This window comes from Bombina bombina, chromosome 2 (assembly GCF_027579735.1).
Source record: "Bombina bombina isolate aBomBom1 chromosome 2, aBomBom1.pri, whole genome shotgun sequence".
NCBI lineage: Eukaryota > Metazoa > Chordata > Amphibia > Anura > Bombinatoridae > Bombina > Bombina bombina.
Window position 1 is genome coordinate 363,165,022 of NC_069500.1, and position 20,307 is coordinate 363,185,328.

The following is a 20,307-nucleotide window of genomic DNA, read 5'->3' on the forward strand; positions in this document are numbered from 1 at the left end:
GATAAGAGGCAGCCCTCAAGGGCTTAGAAATTATCATATGAGCCTACCTAGGATTAGTTTCAACTAAGAATACCAAGAGAACATATTTGGTGATAAAAATAAATTGGAAAGTTGAATAAAATTACAAGTCATATCTGAATAATAAAAGTTTAATTTTGACTAGACTGTCCCTTTAAACTCACACTGGTGGAGACGAGTTTGCTCTGGCAGACAAAAGTGAATACACAGTGCACCTACCTTATTGTGTAGGTACTTGTAGTCATACATACTTATCGGCTGCCCATCTAGGAGAACTTCCCCTTCTTGTACAGGATAAAAATTTAGCAAAATATTAGCGCATGATGTTTTTCCACTACCTGATGGACCCACTAGTGCAGTGACTTTACCCGGAACCAGCGTTAAAGACAAATTCTGTGGGGTAAAAAGAAATATGGTCTTTTGTATTCAAGTAACTGTATAGTGAATAATGTAATTTACTTTAAAGGGGCATAAAAATCAAGTTGAATTCATCATAAATCCTAAAAATATGCATAATAAAAATACTTTCATGATTTAATTTGTCCTGTTTTCATGTAACTGAAAACTGCGTTTTGTTTTCTAGTTTCCATAAGAGGTGGAAGTGCATACTGCAGAATTCAGAAGTCTGACCCTGCTATATTCTAGACAGTGACTGTTTGATTAGCAAAGGTGCAACATTGTATCTGTCCGTAAATGGCCTTAGCAGAGGAAATAAAATAAAGCTTAACCTAGAGTATTCAATGGATATTTCCCTGAACTGCAAAACATGCTAATTGCAGTTTAAATGCTTTTTAAGACATGACATATATATATATAATGTGATGCTACATTACGTGCATTTCACACCTCCGAATATTGTGTGTATTTAAAAAAATACCGTACAGTGATTAACAGATATGTGCAGGGGCTTTTTTTTTTATCTTTTCTTAAAGGGCCAGTAAACATACAAAATAATGTTATATAATTCTGCACATAGTGCAGACTGATATAACATTATCTTAGTGGCAGCTTTATGAAACTAAAACATTTCCTGATTTTTTTATTTAAAAGTTGGACTCTGCTCATGTTTCTACTGAGCGGGTCTTGATGTTCAAAAACGCTTCAAAGAGGCGCTGTCTAGTCACAGCCTGACCGGTTGCTCCATTGAAGTGAATGTAGCTTGCTCCCGCTCTGATCTGGTAGCGGGAGCGAGCTACATTCACTTCAATGGCGTGATCGGTGGGCTGTGACCAGACAGCGCGCCTGCGAATCGCTTTTGAACAACAAGACCTGCTCAGTAGAACCTTGAGCAGAGTCCAACTTTTAAAAAAAAATCAGGATATGCTTTAGTTTCATAAAGCTGCTGCTAAGATAATGTTATATAATTCTGCACTATGTGCAGGATTATATAACATTATTTTGTATTTTTACTGGCCCTTTAATTGGCCACAGCAAAGGAAGCAAGATAACCCACATTTAACAACTATTGAATACTGCAGAATTGCATAATAAATAAGTGCATAAAAAAGACAATGTTATAGCATTAACTCTGAATTTTAAATGAGCAGTACATTTTGTCTAGCAAATTTGCTGTCCACCTGTGTGTCATGTGACAGCCATCAGCCAATCACAGACTCATATACATATACACTGTGAAAGCTTGCACATACTCAGTAGTAGCTTGTGCCTCAGTGTGCATATAAAAAGACTGTGCATTATTTGATAATAGACGTACATTGGAAAGTCTCTTAAAACTGTTCTGTCTGAAAAAAAGAAAGTTTAATGTTAACTTTAGTGTCCCTTTAAAATGCTTTTCATGGGATGTGTCCCGAGCCTACAAAACAATGTACATTTGTCTAATAGAATTACAGCTGATCTTATTCAGTGTAGGGTATAATTTCTGATTTATTGAGATCTTTACCACTGCCTTCCATCTAACCTTCAACATTTGCATATAAAGAAGACTCCAAAACCAATATTTCTTCTGAATGATCCGTTCTTTTTTTTAAATTTAATCTTCTTTCTAATCTTGGATGCAGGGGATACTCCAAGAGCAATACAAGCTGAGTCAACCTTCTGAAGAGAATCTCCGGGTAATACATACTGTAGCTGTCACTCTGCTCCATACATGTTTCTTTTTCAATCAGAAAAATGTTTGTGTAGCAGGTGGAACATATTGATCCACCAAGGACACATTTTAGAGGATAGTTATTTTCTTTTGATATGAGCTCTAATCAGATTTATTATAGTCCTTTTGTAATAGGTTTGTTGTGATATTCCAAGGGATTACAACAACTGTTACCAAATAGCTGATGATATTTCAATAGACATTTGTTTTCACAGTACTTACAAAATGATGTAACATCACATCCTACCCTTGAACACAGTAACTCCTTTTCTTCTGAGCTGTAGTCACTGCTTTTATCACAGGAGAAACACCACCATAGCTCTGTTATGACACTGATCATTTGTAAAACACCCAAGTAAACACTGTATTTCCATATTTGGATAAAATCTATTCCCACATCACTTGAAACAAACACACTTCAGCACCTAGCATCTAACTCACAAGAATGCAGCCAACACACTGACAGGCTGTGTCCATACACTTGGAGGTTTGGACATGCCCAGATATCCAGAGACAAATCTTCCTGCCCTAATGTTATGTGTTTGTACGTGCACCAACATGATAGATAAATTGAGCCTAAAAGTGGAACTTTCAGCAATTTTCATCATTACATTCGGACTTAATAAGTATAAGGATCAAGAATGTACAAAATGTGTATATATGTATTGTACATATACATTGTAATGTGATCTAGAGATCATTTTTTGTTTCCAAGGACCTAGGGCCATCCTGAGCTGAGATATTGAGGTTTTCGTAAACATCTCTATAACCAAAATTTGTTGTGCACCATGACACAAAGATGGTTGCCGTGGTTAAACCAAGTAAAATTAAAATAAAAAAAAAACTGGTGGTTTTGTTATACCAACACATAGAGGTTATCACTCAAAAAAAAAGGAAAATTAAAAAGGATCAAGCAACCTGTGTTGAACCACTTAAAGTGAATGTAAATTTTGATGCTAAAGTGCCCGGTTTTTAAAAATTTGATTAAAAACAGCGGCACTTTATATCATCATCATTTAATTTCACTTGTGTTGTGAAAAAAACTTACCTTTTAAACTTCACAGCAGCTCCAGCTTCCTCCGGTCGTTGCAAGCCATTTCTGATGTCATAAATGATGGATAGGTCATCCTCCAATCACGGCTCCCCCCCCTGGGGGAATCAGTGTCTGATTCAACGCTGTGATTGGTGGAAGCCGAATTCCTCATTTTAGACCCAGGAAGAGGCTTTGCGACGGGTGGAGGAAGCTGGAGCTGCTGTGAAGATTAAAAGGTAAGTTTTTTTTCACAACACAAGTAAAATGTAAATTTTGATGAATTAAAGTGCCTCTGTTTTTAATCAAATTTTTTAAAAAACGGGCACTTTAGTATCAAAATTTACATTCACTTTAAGATGGATTGTCCTACTTTTTATTTTTATGAGTATGAAGACTTGCCATTGTTTACCAATACAGCTGTGTGAGTTGTTCTTGGTAGTCAATAATTATACATACTGCAATAACAAATGAACAAAAACAAATAATATCAATAGTTTCAATATAAATGTAAATAGCTCTGTTCCACATATAATACAAAAACATGTTTTTAACGTTTTTAGTTGCTGTTTATTCAGATGCATGATAGACTTTTTTGCTTAATTTAATATCATGTTCATGTTGTGATGCAACTCCTATAATGATTACATCATTTTTGTTAAACTAAGGTTCTTAGAAAGATTTCATATTCTCCTATTACAATGGAAAATCCCAAATCTAATATATGAGTCATCACTAATGGGACATTGTACATTTCCAATATCACATTATTGATTTATATTTACATACAAACACAAGCTTCACGTTTAATCAAAAGTTCTTGACATTTTTTTACAACTTCTTTTTCATTTACATGATAGGAACATACTGTATATGCATTATCTCCTTTTAATTAAAGGTCATAGGGTAAATCCTTTCAGGAACAGTAGCTCATTTGTATGAAACTGGTTTTTATGTACAATCCTTTGAGACACTGTGAGCCTTCCCCAGACAGTAGGTCCTAATGTTTCAGATCTGTATAAATCTTTCAGATCTGTATAACAGAAAGCTTTCAAGTTCTTCCTTTGTTCAAGTAGACAAAGTCAAAATTGGATGCAACTCAAAAATGAAAGAAATGACTGTGAGAGACCAGATGTAACTATAGGCTATTGATTTATTTTTTTCCCACAGGGGAAGAAGAGATACTGAGTCATTAGCTGGGGTTAAATGAATATAAATATCATGTCAGTGAATATTTTGATTTAGAACAATCAAAGCAAAACATGATCTATCATATTAGTCATATTTTCAAGAACAAAAAAAATATACTGAAATCAAGAGCTGATAATATAGACAGATGAAAGCTGCCTTATTTGTTATTATAATGGTCTGTTTGAAAAGACATTTAAATGCCATATTAAAATTCTATAATATGTTGCAGCTTTTGTTATAACACAAATGTCACATTGCAACCATGTGTTTACCCCCATACAAACAAAAAAAAGTATTTAGACACATAGGACTCCATGCACGAAGCATCATAAGCTGCTAAGGATCTCTTGTGGGGCAGGTTCGCACATGCAAGCCTTCTTCCTGCAATGTAAGAAGCAGCGGTCATTAGAAGAGAAATCACTAAGAGCTTGTTCGCTCTCAGTGATTGACAGTCCCTTTTCTTGCCCGACTGGTCGCACAAGTGAAGGGGCAGGCATTGCACAATTATTATACGGACCAGTGGACTAACAGATCCGCTGCGCGTATGCAGCGAAGGCGTGCGGACAACTTCTCAAGTTGAGAAGCTTGTCCGCACGCCATTTAATACATGGGGTAGTTAAACTCCTACTCAGGTGCCTCAATGCATTACCAGTTGTAGTCCACGTTCCAGGTCCAGAAATTGTAGTAGAAAAGTTCTTTGTGCCATGAGCACAAATGCTCTCAGCTTAGGAAATAAATGTCCTGAACTCACTTGGATTTAGTAGCTGTAACAGAATCATGGTACAATGAATCTCATGACTGGGACATAGTCATACCTGGATACAAGTTATTTAAAAAGAACAGAGTAGGAAAGAACTAATGATGAGCTGGTAAGTATTTGGGTGACTTTGGAAACTGGAGATATAAAACATAATTTGTGTAAGAACTTACCTAATAAATTAATTTATTTTATGGTGGCAAGAGTCCATGAGCTAGTGACATATGGGATATACATTCCTACAAGGAGGGGGCAAAGTTTCCCAAACCTCAAATGCCTATAAATACACCTCCCACCTCACTCATACCTCAGTTTAACGTATAGCCAAGTTAGTGAGGTGTAAAAGGAGTAAAAGCATAAAAAGAGGAACAGGATAAATAAAGTGCTTTCTATAAAAAAAAATCATAACCCCCCAAAAAATTGGGTGGGTCTCATGGACTCTTGCCACCATGAAATAAATTAATTTATCAGGTAAGTTCTTACATAAATTATGTTTTCTTTCATATAGTTGGCAAGAGTCCATGAGCTAGTGACATATGGGATATAATAACCAAGATGTGGAAGTCCACTAGTCACTAGAGAGGGAGGGATAAAATAAAAACAGGTATTTCCGCTGAGAAATAAATCCAAAAAAATAATTAAATTTTCTTAAAAATTTAAAAAACTTAAATCATAGGCACTAGAATCAAACCAAGACAGCTGCCTGAAGAACCTTTCTAACAAAAGCTGCTTCCGAAGAAGCACAAACTTTAAAATGGTAAAATTTAGTAAATTTATGCAAAGAAGTGGCTGCTTTGCAGATTTGATCAACTGAAGCTTCATTCTTGAAAACCCAATATGTGGCAACTGGTCTTGTAGAATGAGCTGTAATTCTCTGAGGCGGAGACTGCCCTGCCTCCAAATAATCTTTGTGAATCAGAAGTTTCATCAAGATGCCAAAGAAATGGCAGAGGCTTTCTGACCTTTTCTGGAACGAGAAAAAAATAACAAATAGACTAGAATCCTTTCTGAAATCTTTAGTAGCCTCAACATAATATTTTGAAGCTCTTACCTCATCCAAACAATGTAAAGACCTTTCAAGAGTATTCTTAGAATTAGGACACAAGGAAGGAACAATAATTTCCATATTGATGTTGTTAGAATTCACAACTGTAGGCAAAAATTTAAACGAAGTCTGCAAAACAGCTTTATCTTGAAGGAAAATCAGATAAGTAGACTCACAAGAGAGCAAACAATTCAGAAACTCTTCTAGCAGAGATAGCCAAGAGAAATAACACTTTCCAAGAAAGTAGTTTAATGTCCAAATAATGCATAGGCTCAAAAGGAGGAGCCTGCAAAGTCTTTGATACCAAATTTAGACTCCAAGGAGGAGAGATAGATTTAATAACAGGTTTGATACGAGTCAAAGCCTGTACAAAACAGTGAACATCAGGAAGATTAGCAATCTTTCTGTGAAATAAAACAGAAGGAGCAGAGATTTGCCCTTTCAAAGTATTGGAAGACAAACCTTTATCCAAACCATCCTGAAGAAACTGTAGAATCCTAGGAATTCTAAAAGAATGCCAAGAATAATCATGAGTGGAACACCATGAAATATAGGTTTTCCAAAACTTGTGATATATTTTCCTTGAAACAGGCTTACAAGCCTGTATCATAGTGTTAATCACAGAGTCAGATAAACCTCTATGACAAAGGACTAAGAGTTCAATTTCCATGCCTTCAAATTTAGAGATTTGAGATCCGGATGGCATAACAGGCCTTGAGACAGGAGGTCTGGTCTTAGAGGAAGTGACCAAGGTGGGCAACTGGACATTTGAACAAGGTCTGCATACCAGAACCTGTGAGGCCATGCTGGTGCTATCAGAAACACATAAGATTGTTCCATTATGATCTTTGAGATCACTCCCAGAGGTGAAAAAATGTAAGCAGGTTGGTAAAACCATGGAACTGCTAGTATTCATCAATTCCGCCTGAGGATCCCTGGACCTGGAGAGGTATCTGAAAAAAAAAAAATTAATTCTGCAAATTTATATCCATGTTCCTATATATGATATATATAACAGGCTTGAGAGAATGGGAAACAGAGCGAAAATTTATAACAAAAGAAAACTAATTCATAAGATGCTGCATTAAAGCTCTCTAAATGTTTTCTGATAATACTAAATGAGCTTGGGGTGAAGCTTATAAGAGCAATTTTGTCAGGAAAATGTATTTTTTTTGGGCGGGAAATTTTTGGCGCCAAAAATAAAAATGACACAAAATGATGACACGTCATCCTATGACATAAATAGCATCATCACATGGGCGACATGCAAAGCTGTAGTGAGTTTCTAATACACCTATCACTCTAAAAAGCAGGTAAGAATTTTGATTGTACATACAAAAAAAACAAAATGTACCAAAATAAAGCCTAATGGATACTTCTATTATAGCTGCATAAAATGTGATTATCAACATTCCATGAGACTAACATAACACTTAGCATCCTAATTTATAAATAAATTAGTAGCTCCAAAAAAAACCTGTATGTTTCACAGACTCTACCAACCTTGACAAATATTTAGCCACAAATAAAGTTGAAAAAAAAGAGCACTGAATTACTGACTCAAGGCATGTATACAAACAATATATAAAAACTTTAGTTAAAAAGTGCCCAATTCATAGCTGAGAGTGTCTTATATAATAAAAATATATACTTACCGTGTAAGACACCCATCCACATATAGCAGACAGCCACACCAATACTGGTTTGTAAAATGTAGGTATGAGTGAGGTGGGAAGTGTATTTATAGGCATTTGAGGTTTGGGAAACTTTGCCCCCTCCTTGTAGAAATGTATATCCCATACGTCACTAGCTCATGGACTCTTGCCACGTATATGAAAGAAATGTGTTTAGAATAGGGGTTGTATATAGACCTCCATTGCAGGATGAAAGACTGGAGAATCTGTTATTAGAAGAAATAACCAAAATGACCATAAAGATTAAGGTTATAGTAATGGGGGACTTTAATTTGCCAGATATAGACTGGAAGATTCCCTCTGCTAGATCAGCTAGAAGCAGGTAGATTCTTGAATCTTTGCAAGGGGAATCACTTGAGCAATTAGTTAAGGAATCAACTTGACAGGAAGCTATATTAGATTTAATACTTACAAAGAGTGATACAGTTTCAGATGTGTCTGTCGGTGAGAACTTAGGATCCAGTGATCGTCTAACTGTTTGGTTTAGTATTCATGTACAGACACTGTTCATTCAGACTAAAACAAAAGTTTTAGACTTTAGGAAGGCTGATTTTTCATTAATGGGATAAAACCTAAACAACTATTTAAAAGGGAAAACTCTTATTACAGGGGTTCAAGAACTGTGGGAATTTTTGAAGGGTGCCATTATAGTTGCAAATGCACACTGTATTAGACATGTCTGTAAAAGTAAAAGAAAGCGGAAACCAATATGGTTTTCCAAAGAAGTAGCACATGCTGTAAAGATAAATAAAGCTTATACAGACACACACAGTCAGATGATTATATGCAAATATGAAGACTCCAACAACAAAAAAGTCTAAGCAGTTAATTAGGAAGGTTAAAGCTCATGCGGAAGAGAAGATAGCACAGTCAGTAAAACATATGGACAAAACATTCCTTAGATATGTCAGTGAAAGAACAAAAACTTCCTAACATGGCCAAAACTCTTTTTTTGCATGCCCTATACTTTAAATGGATAGCACAGAGTAGTATCAGGATGCTTACTGCGCTTGTATTATAATTGATGAGTTAATTCTTATGCTCATGCACAATCCAAAATATTTTTTTTAAATGTATTTTGAGACCTGAGGTAGACGATTATCAATTGCCAGAGCATAACAAAACACATGAAACTAATATGGAAAGGTATTTATGTTTTATTTAGACTTAATGAAAAGAAGGTTTTGTGGTAGAAATAAAGGGATATGGTATGTGACTGGAAAATGGTCATAGGTATGTACTATATGTGTGTGTGTGTATTTGTGTGTATGTATGTATGTATGTGTGTATGTATGTATATAGGTATGCATGTGTATGTATGTGTGTGTGTGTGTGTGTAAGTAATGTATGTGTGGTATATGTGTGTGTGTATGAGTATGTACTGTATGTGTGGTATATGTGGATGTTATGTATGTGTGTGTGTGTATGTGTACGTGTATATAAGTATGTGTTTGTAAGTATGTACAGCACCATAAAGTTTAATCCATCTTTATTAGAAACTAAAAACAATGCAAAGTTTCCCGGAAAAATGTATGTATGTGTGTATGTATGTATGTATGCGCGTGTGACTGTGTATGTGCGTGTAGGTAAGTGTATGTATGTATGTGCGTGTGTATGTGTGTGTTTATATATGCGTGTGTGTATATGTATGTATATGTGTTCATGTGTGTGTTTGTATGCATGTGTGCAGATTATTTGCACTCTATCATTTTAGTGCTCAAGAACCCCAGTAGAAGTCTATTATGTAAGGGAATTAAAGTGCCATAAAAAATGTTGAGATCTGTGCATATCCTCAAAGGGCTAATTAAGTAAAAATAGTTTGCATTAAAAAATTGTTTAAATATTGCTGGCAAGTATTTTAAAATAACTTTCAAAAATAAGCAAAATTAGTTACAAAGCCATGCTGTCTGGAGCAGTCAGATCCACCCACCTTATCAGTGTTTACACACAGTCATTGTATTTCAATTGAGTTCACATCTTCTAGGTATGCTGCAGCAGCTAATTCCTATGCACTTTTGCATTCTACCAAAACAACAATAGATATAGATACAGCCTTAGAAGGAAAATGTGTGGGGGAGTTAGAGCTTTACAATTCAGAAACTAAAAATAAAAGGTTAATGACGAGGCACTGCAGTATAAATTTGCAGGTAAAGTAATAAGTACATATTATTATATTTAGTATTTATCCAAACTTGTTTTATGTCCCTTTAATACACCTGTCCTATTTGACATCTAATACAGGCCTGAGGTCTGTGTGAGTCTATTAATTGTTTCACTTACCTTCAACACATTTTCTGAAGGACGGGTAGGGTATGCAAAAGTAACATTTCTAAACTCTACTTTTCCCTCCACATGTTCAGGAGCCAGAGTCCCATTGTTTACCATTTTTGGTTTACGATCTATCAATTCAAACACCTTTTCAGCTGTCCCAATGCCCTTCATCAGCCCTCCATACATGTGACCAAAAGACTGTAATACAGTATAATGTGTTTATGTTAAACATGCAAAAATGAGTGATCCTAGCAAACAAGCACAACAATAGGACTATATTACAAGGTCAAAGGCAATATATAATAATAATCATATGACATTTCATTTGATGTAAACTACAGGAGTTGTCTCAAAGGGGCATCAAATTCAAAATAAAATGCTTTAATATGTTAAGAGGCTTAATTCCTATCTTTTATTGGTTCTACAGACATATTTTTAAGAGAAAAAAAATATAAACTTTATGGCAATATGAATATTATTAAACAATGCTACAGCAAATACTACTGAACTAATCTTCATGAAATGAAGCCAGACTAACTTCATGGGTAGTGTGACCTTAGTTTATTTAAATTCACCTCAAATATATGATATAAAACCTCAAAGTCAGGTTACAATGACAGAGGTCCCAACTGTCCTGGATATTGCGGAACTATCACAATTTGGGAGTTTTGCCCCACTATCCTTCCCATAGGCCTCTCTGGTTTATTTATGCCCAAGGTTTTTAAATGTGAAACCAGACACAAGCTAGAACTACACACTGCACACCCAGTGTTCCACCTCCATCAGGCTTGACTGGGTTCACAGAATAACCCTACTTCCATCTATGAATCTCCCTCACTCAGACCAAGAGTTTCAGTGCTTGGTTGGGTGTTGCATGCAATGTTCCCTCCAAGACCAATTTTGTGAGCGGCCCTGCAGAGAAACAGTTAATAAGGAAACCACACCAAACATAAAGGATCATAAAACAGTCACAGCAATCAGTTTGGTCAAACATGTTCTTTGCTCTGACATTAACTGCACAGCATGTTAAAATACAGACTACATCATATGAGCATTTTATTAAAGTGATGGTAAATTCTAGCGTTTTTGAAATGCTAAGCCTTACCAGTGCTATAAATAAAGGAGACTTTAAGTCATGAAGTACAAAAAACTTCATGCTGAAAGTACCTTCATTTGCCTGCAATGTTATGCCTAGCTGAGAGGCTCCGGCCACCCATGGCAAAACGCTTATTTTTTTAATGCGGTGACGTTTCCACCTCTAAGACAATAGTCGTGCTAGCCATATGGCATAATGCAGATCAGCTACCATGGCTATTGGCTAACAGGTGGAAATGTCACCTCATTGAAAAAAAGTGTTCTGCCATGGGCAACTGCAGGGGCTCAGCTCGGCATAAACTGGCAGACAACTAAACGTAAAAAACTTTCTGCCTGCCTGCTACGCATATCACGTGGTTGACACCTAGTGGGTCACAGATCATCTTAACCTATTGGCGCAGCTCAGCGGGAACTGAAACTGTTCCCATTGGCAGCTTTGGCAGCACATTGGCTCCTGACTGCACGTGTAGTCTCCTCAATCGGCTTGTGACTACTGTGTAGTCAGTGAGTGGGCAGCAGTGTGTTTGCAGCACGGGCAGTAGTCAGTCAGACTTGCAGAGCTCTGAGCGTGGCAGCTAAAACGCTGAGCTGAAGTCAGTGTTTTGTTTTTTTTGCAGCTAGCTCCCAGACCCAGTAGTGCATTGCTGCTCCTGCTCTTGATATATGGATAGGAAGTGGAAGCTTAAAAATGCTTGATGATGAAATGTGAGTGTCTTCATCTAACATTCCACCAAATATTCAGAAACTGTTCATCCCATCAACCTCACCATCAACCTCATACATCCCATTAAAATAGTAAGTAGCTATTGGTGTTATTAAACTTTTTTTAATTCTTGAACATACATAGTGTTACTTGAAAATACATTTTGTTATTATATAATTTATGTATGTGTCCGTATCTCTTAAAACAAGTTAGTTTAACCTTTTGTTTGCTAGAATTACTGTGTCGCGAAATGATGTAGGTCTAAAAAGTGTGTCACCAACATGAAAAGCTAAAAGGTTAGGGGGTGGTTAGGTCTTTAGGTTATGGAAAATTAGGGGTTAATAGTGTAGGTTGCGCTGGGGTTGAAGGCACGTAAGGGGTTAATAGTTTATTTTAGTATTACATTTATATCCATTGTTAAAATGATATACAGTACATTGTCATGTATAATGCATATTATTTTAAGTATTGTATCTAATTTAAAAATGTAGTTATTTTTTAATGTTATTTATATTATATTAAACATAAATATATAATGTACATTATATATTTATGTTATAATAATAAAATGAACAATCAAAAAGAACTACATTTTAAATTAGATACAATGCTTAAAATAATACGCATTATGCGTTTTGTGGGAGTTAGCTGGGCGTTCTAGTGGGAGTAACCTGCACTTTTATTGGGATACATCACCAGCAGTGCAATATATTCTAATCTCTGAAGTACAGGTTACGAGTAGGATGTCAGTCATGTTTATAAATATAAATGCTTATGTCATTCTGTAGATCATGTCATTCTGTATACAGAGGCCTTTATCTCCATAGAAATATTAATACACTGTAGACATAGGGTGTGTTGCATCACATGACAACTTGGCTGAGGCTGACAACATCTCTTCACTTGCAAATAGCAGATGTTTAACCTACCGTCTTACATTGTGAGTCAGGTGCACTGACTTCTACCAGTAAATGTGATACTGCTGCTAGAAAATCACAACATAGTAAAAAAGTCAGCACAAAACAGAACTTATCAGGTGAAACAAAGGTTCAATGCAATTTTTCAACAAAGACTTTGGCCTTGATAAAAGTTAGAGCTCATATATCAACAATAAACCTTTATTATTTTGCTTCATAATCAAAAATATGTTTCATTATCAGTGAATCCACATGCATATTCTGTAAGAATCGAGCCAATTTCTAATTACTAAATCAACAGTAGCAGTATTAATGCATTTAATTATAGGTACTATAAATTACAAACAAACGCCTATATTTAGAGTTCTGCGGTAGCCGTCAAAAGCAGCGTTAAGGGGTCCTAACGCTGCCCACTGGTATTCAGAGTCAGGTACGTAAAGGTCTACCGCTCACTTTCAAGCCGCGACTTTTCCATACCGCAGATCCCCTTACGCCAATTGCGTATCCTATCTTTTCAATGGGATCTTCCTAACGCCGGTATTTAGAGTCTTGGCAGTAGACCCTCTACCGACAAGACTCCAGCCGCAGAAAAAAGTCAGTAGTTAAGAGCTTTCTGGGCTAACGCCGGTTTATAAAGCTCTTAACTACTGTGCTCTAAAGCAGTGATTTTCAACTTTTTTTTGCCGTGGCACACTTTTTTACATAAAAAAATCCTGTGGCACACCACCATCCCAAAATTTTCAAAAATCACACATTGTAGCCTAATACAGCATATATATATATATATATATATATATATATATATATATATATATACACACAAATACATACACACATACTGTATGTATTGTGCAATGATGCCATGCCTCCTACAAACTATACATGACATATTGACATTCATTCACAAACAATCATGATTGTCTGTGAATGAATGTCAATATGTCATGGTTGTAAATGATGCCTGCCTGTCTGCCTGATGAGCCTGTCACATACCTCTCAATATTTCAAAATTTGAAAGAGGGACACCCCTGCACTGGGAGTAAAAAACAAGCAAAATTTAAAAAATATGTCACACTGTTGTCAGTCTGCTGCGGCACACCTGAGGATCTCTCACGGCACACTAGTGTGCCACGGCACACTGGTTGAAAAACACTGCTCTAAAGTACACTAACACCCATAAACTACCTATGTACCCCTAAACCGAGGTCCCCCCACATCGCCGCCACTATAATACATTTTTTTAACCCCTAATTTGCCGACTGCACACCGCCGCCACCTACATTATCCCTATGAACCCCTAATCTGCTGCCCCTAACACCGCCGACCCCTATATTATATTTATTAACCCCTAATCTGCCCCCCCAACGTCGCCGCTACCTTACCTACACTTATTAACCCCTAATCTGCCGACTGGACCTTGCCGCTACTCTAATAAAGTTATTACCCCCTAAACCGCCGTACTCCCGCCTCGCAAACCCTATAATAAATAGTATTAACCCCTAATCTGCCCTCCCTAACATCGCCGCCACCTAACTTCAAGTATTAACCCCTAATCTGCCGACCGGACCTCGCCGCTACTCTAATAAATGTATTAACCCCTAAAGCTAAGTCTAACCCTAACACCCCCCTAAATTAAATATAATTTTAATCTAACGAAATAAATTAACTCTTATTAACTAAAGTACCGTATTCCTATTTAAAACTAAATACTTACCTGTAAAATAAACCCTAATATAGCTACAATATAACGAATAATTATATAGTAGCTGTTTTAGGATTTATATTTATTTTACAGGCAACTTTGTATTTATTTAAACTAGGTACAATAGCTATTAAATAGTTAATAACTATTGAATAGCTACCTAGTTAAAATAATTACAAAATTACCTGTAAATTAAATCCTAACCTAAGTTACAATTAAACCTAACACTACACTATCAATAAATAAATTAAATAAATTACCTACAATTACCTACAATTAAATAAACTAAACTAAATTACAAAAAAACACAAACACTAAATTACAAAAAATAAAAACGATTACAAGAATTTTAAGCTAATTACACCTACTCTAAGCCCCCTAATAAAATAACAAAGCCCCCCAAAATAAAAAAAATTCCCAACCCTAATCTAAATTACAAAAGTTAACAGCTCTATTACCAGCCCTTAAAAGGGCTTTTTGCGGGGCATGCCCCAAAGTAATCAGCTCTTTTGCCTGTAAAAAAAAACACAATACCACCCCCCAACATTACAACCCACCACCCACATACCCCTACTCTAACCCAAACCCGCCTTAAATAAACCTAACACTACCCCCCTGAAGATCTCCCTACCTTGAGTCGTCTTCACCCAACCAGGCCGAAGTCTTCATCCGATGGGGCAGAAGAGGACATCCAGACCAGCAGACATCTTCATCCAAGCAATCATGATTCATTCAAGTTCAATCCGATTGGCTGATCCAATAGAATGCAAGCTCAATTGAATCAGCCAATCAGATTTTTCCTACCTTAATTCCGATTGGCTGATAGAATCCTATCAGCCAATCGGAATTCGAGGGACGCCATCTTGGATGACGTCACTTAAAGGAACCTTCATTCGTCGGGTAGTCGTCAGGGAAGGAGGATGTTCCACGCCGGAGGTCTTGAAGATGGAGCCGCTCCTCGTCGGATGGATGAAGATAGAAGATGCCGCTTGCATGAAGATGTCTGCCGGTCCGGATGTCCTCTTCTGCCCGGTCTGGATGTCCTCTTCTGCCCCATCGGATGAAGACTTCGGCCCGGTTGGGTGAAGACGACTCAAGGTAGGGAGATCTTCAGGGGGGTAGTGTTAGGTTTATTTAAGGGGGGTTTGGGTTAGAGTAGGGGTATGTGGGTGGTGGGTTGTAATGTTGGGGGTGGTAATGTGTGTTTTTTTACAGGCAAAAGAGCTGATTACTTTGGGGCATGCCCCGCAAAAAGCCCTTTTAAGGGCTGGTAATAGAGCTGTTAACTTTTGTAATTTAGATTAGGGTAGGGAATTTTTTTTATTTTGGGGGGCTTTGTTATTTTATTAGAGGGCTTAGAGTAGGTGTAATTAGCTTAAAATTCTTGAAATCTTTTTTTATTTTTTGTAATTTAGTGGGGGGGTTTTGTAATTTAGTTTAGTTTATTTAATTGTAGGTAATTCTAGGTAATTTATTTAATTTATTTATTGATAGTGTAGTGTTAGGTTTAATTGTAACTTAGGTTAGGATTTAATTTACAGGTAATTTTGTAATTATTGTAACTAGGTAGCTATTAAATAGTTATTAACTATTTAATAGCTATTGTACCTAGTTAAAATAAATACAAAGTTGCCTGTAAAATAAATATAAATCCTAAAATAGCTGCAATATAATTATTCGTTTTATTGTAGCTATATTAGGGTTTATTTTACAGGTAAGTATTTAGTTTAAATAGGAATACTTTAGTTAATAAGAGTTAATTTATTTTGTTAGATTAAAATTATATTTAATTTAGGGGGGTGTTAGTGTTAGGGTTAGACTTAGCTTTAGGGGTTAATAAATTTAATAGAGTAGCGGTGAGGTCTGGTCGGCAGATTAGGGGTTAATACTTGAAGTTAGGTGGCGGCGATGTTAGGGAGGGCAGATTAGGGGTTAATAATATTTATTATAGGGTTTGCGAGGCGGGAGTGCGGCGGTTTAGGGGTTAATAACTTTATTAGAGTAGCGGCGAGGTCCGGTCAGCAGATTAGGGGGTTAATACTTGAAGTTAGGTGGCGGCGATGTTAGGGAGGGCAGATTAGGGGTTAATACTATTTATTATAGGGTTTGCGAGGCGGGAGTGTGGTGGTTTAGGGGTTAATAACTTTATTAGAGTAGCGGTGGGGTCCGGTCGGCAGATTAGGGGTTAATAAGTGTAGGTAAGGTAGCAGCGACGTTGGGGGGCAGATTAGGGGTTAATAAATACAATATAGGGGTCGGCGATGTTAGGGGCAGCAGATTAGGGGTACATAGGTATAATGTAGATGGTGGCGGTGTCCGGAGCGGCAGATTAGGGGTTAATTGTGTAATGCAGGTGTTAATAAGTGTAAGGTTAGGGGTGTTTAGACTCGGGGTTCATGTTAGGGTGTTAGGTGCAGACTTAGATACTGTTTCCCCATAGGAAACAATGGGGCTGCGTTAGGAGCTGAACGCTGCTTTTTTGCAGGTGTTAGGTTTTTTTTCAGCCCAAACTGCCCCATTGTTTCCTATGGGGGAATCGTGCACGAGCACGTTTTTCAAGCTAGCCGCTACCGTAAGCAATGCTGGTATTGAGAGTTGAAGTGGCGGTAAATATGCCTTTACGCTCCCTTTTTGGAGCCTAACGCAGCCCTTCAGAGAACTCTAAATACCAGCGTTGTTTAGAAGCAGCGCTAGAAAAAAAAAAGATGCGTAGCTAACGCACCCCTTCGGCCGCAAAACTCTAAATCTAGGCGATAATGTTGAAAGGGACATTCTAATGCAAAAGTTACATTTTCTAATTTGTTAGCGCTTATCATTTTTTAATTACTAATCCTCGCTTACTATGCAGTTACCCCCAGACAGTAGCGTTGTCAGAAAGTAATAATGAGGCACTTGTTGAAGACCTACTGGCATTTTGGGGGCAGAGCCCCAACAGGAGGGGTGGGACAGGGCGTGCTACAGACTGGGTGTGGGTAGTACCGGGTGGTACACTGGAAGCGATCGACAGAGCAGTGGTGGGAAAAGCAAGGGGGATAACAGTTGGGGGGCTAGCCATTACACTGGGGGGGTAGTGCCCCCATGGTCCTCCCCTGGCATCACCACTGCCCCCAGGTGGGTTAAACCCATACGTAATTTTGCCTGAATACAATAAAAACAGTTTTTGATATTACTATATCACAGAACAAATTGCTGCAACTCGAAAAATTTGTACCTGCCCCTTGCTACTTCCACAAGTTGCAAATTAGCCTTCATAATAATTAATGAAGCAGCATCAATCTCATAACTGCTCACCTATGAGTGCATAAAACGACTTTGACTGTGAAAGATACCGTCATCACAGAAACGCATTCAAAGCATTACAAACCAAACATATTAAACCAAAAGGGGGAAAAATCCCACCGTAAAAAATAAAACGGTTAAAGGGAATAGAAGATGAATAAAAACTTGTCAGCATTGTAATAGCGAGGCAGGACTGTAAGACGACATGCTTCACAAGGGCAAGAGCATCTTTATTTAATGCCGCATGCTGGGCATAAGTGTAGGTGAAATATCTTGGCCAGGCTTCTAGAATACCCTGGGATGCTCCTTGTTCATGTCTGTGAAACTGACAGACACTTTTTTTCGACCATGTTTATTTAGGAGTGCTAAACCCGCTGCCGCTGTGTGTGTGTGTGTATATATATATACTGTATATATGAATATATATATATATATATATATATATATATATATATATATATATACATAGAGTATATCGATTTAAAAATACTTAGAACATTGAAATGTGAAATATTTATAGTAAATACACAGTTAAAACCATTATTAAATATTAATATTGAATAAATATATTTTTTCATGTTTTCAGGTATTTGTCTGCAAAGGGTTCCAATGCACATATAAGGAGAGGAAACAGCACGGCTCAGGAACATAACCACAAATCAGCCTGGTGATCCGTAATGATGAATACACATGCAGAAATTGTACCGCACTGCTTGTGTCATATAAAGTCAAAGTGTTGAGGTGCCCACCTGAAGAAAAGGGACTGAGCGTGTCCCAAAAACTTGAACAAAAAAAGGAAAAGGCAGCACACACGGATCCTGAATAAAAGCGGAGTTTAATACATTAGAAAGACACATGGCATAACACGGAGGGAAAAATTGGCATGGCCTTACGCGTTTTGTGCCGCACAGCACGAAACGCGCAAGGCCACGCCCCTTTTTCCCTCCGTGTTATGCTGTGTGTCTTTCTAATGGATTAAACTCCACTTTTATTCAGGATCCGTGTGTGCTGCCTTTTCCTTTTTTTGTTCCAATGCATATATATATATATATATATGTGTATATGGGTGTAAATATGTATTTATGTGTTCCTATGTGTATATATGTCTGTAAATACATATATCACATATAAATACATAAATACATCTGTACACACACACACATATACATATATATATATATACATACATACATACACATACATATTTAGAAATGTGTATGTATGCATATATACTGTATATATGTTAAAGCCCTTTGTAGACCTTTTACCATCTATCTTTGATCCCTTATAACTTTATCATTTTTATCAGACAGTGTTTATATGAGCGCAATTGTACTTTTACATGTCTTTATGTTGTGTTTAATCCAACTTTTTTCTTCCGCTACCCTCTGCACAAGTTTCAAGTCATGCTAACCTGGCATGCTCGAGTGAACGCGTTTACTTTCAACTTGTAATATGTGTGCTATTCCTGTGGCATGCAAAAAGTTGAAAAAATCTGATATCGCTCATGTGCTACAGTTAGTGCATCACTCAATGCTGTGAGGAAGGGGATATGGGCCACCATCAACCCAGCAGATTTTAGGTTAAACTGGGAGATTTTTAGTGGTATTTTACAAGGAAATTTAGGAGGGAGGATAAGCAATGCAATTGTTGGGGTTAGAACAAAATTCTGTCCAAAGAGAGTGTGTAGGAATTCTTCTATGGAATTCCAAAAGATCCTCAGTTTTGGGCAATTCCACTAAATGTGCAGCATGGTGCCCCTGCTGCCACAATCCCTCCAGCACCGGTCTGAAGAACTTTAGAACAGACTTTTTAAGCAGGGTGGTGTCAGATACCATATCACCTTGTTAAGATTTTAACTCTTGGTGTTTATAAAAATTGTATCCCACTCCGAGTCACTCACGATGTCACCTAACTCCTCTTGCCATTTACTTATTAAAGGGTGTGTGACCTAGCATCAGTGAGGGGTTTTGTAGCTATTGATAGAGTGTTACGCATAGGGGTCTCTATCAAGCAAGCCTGTCAAACGGGTTGAGGGACCGCAAGTGGTATTGACGGGCAGGGGAGGTATTGTATGAGATGTTTAAGATGATTGTATTTCAATCAGTTTGTGAAGGATCTACCCTGGACATTGTCCAGGTCCGGTCTACTTTTCAATTGACCGTTATTTAACACCTTGCATGGGGAGCCATAAAAGTCCATCTCCATATAACTATGGGGTCTCATTCCTATTTCTATCCCCCCAATTACCTCTGCATTTTTGGTGTTGGAGATAAAGGAGACCTCAACGTGGAAAGCTTTGGATATTTCTTTGGGATTTTTATAATAGTTACCTATGCTTTCACATTACTGTTTCAATGCCAATCAAATATGCGTTGCAGCGCTGTAATGTGAAAATACAGTTCAAGTTGTGGAAATCCCAAGCCCCCTTAACTCATTAATCAATACATCATCACTTTATTTATACAAGGCATAATTTGTCCCCAAACAAAGGAGTT

General features: G+C 37.1%; 1 protein-coding gene across 1 annotated transcript in view; it reads right to left on the reverse strand.

The window, feature by feature from the left end:
- Nucleotides 1-20,307, reverse strand: part of ABCB9 (ATP binding cassette subfamily B member 9) — a 193,796-nt gene that overhangs the window by 112,085 nt on the left and 61,404 nt on the right. Inside the window, exons 7-8 of the mRNA XM_053699772.1 lie at nt 10,123-10,311; nt 238-411 (exon numbers count right to left, since the gene is read on the reverse strand). Coding sequence (XP_053555747.1) covers nt 238-411; nt 10,123-10,311 — 363 coding nt within the window. The remainder of the gene's footprint in view (nt 1-237; nt 412-10,122; nt 10,312-20,307) is intronic.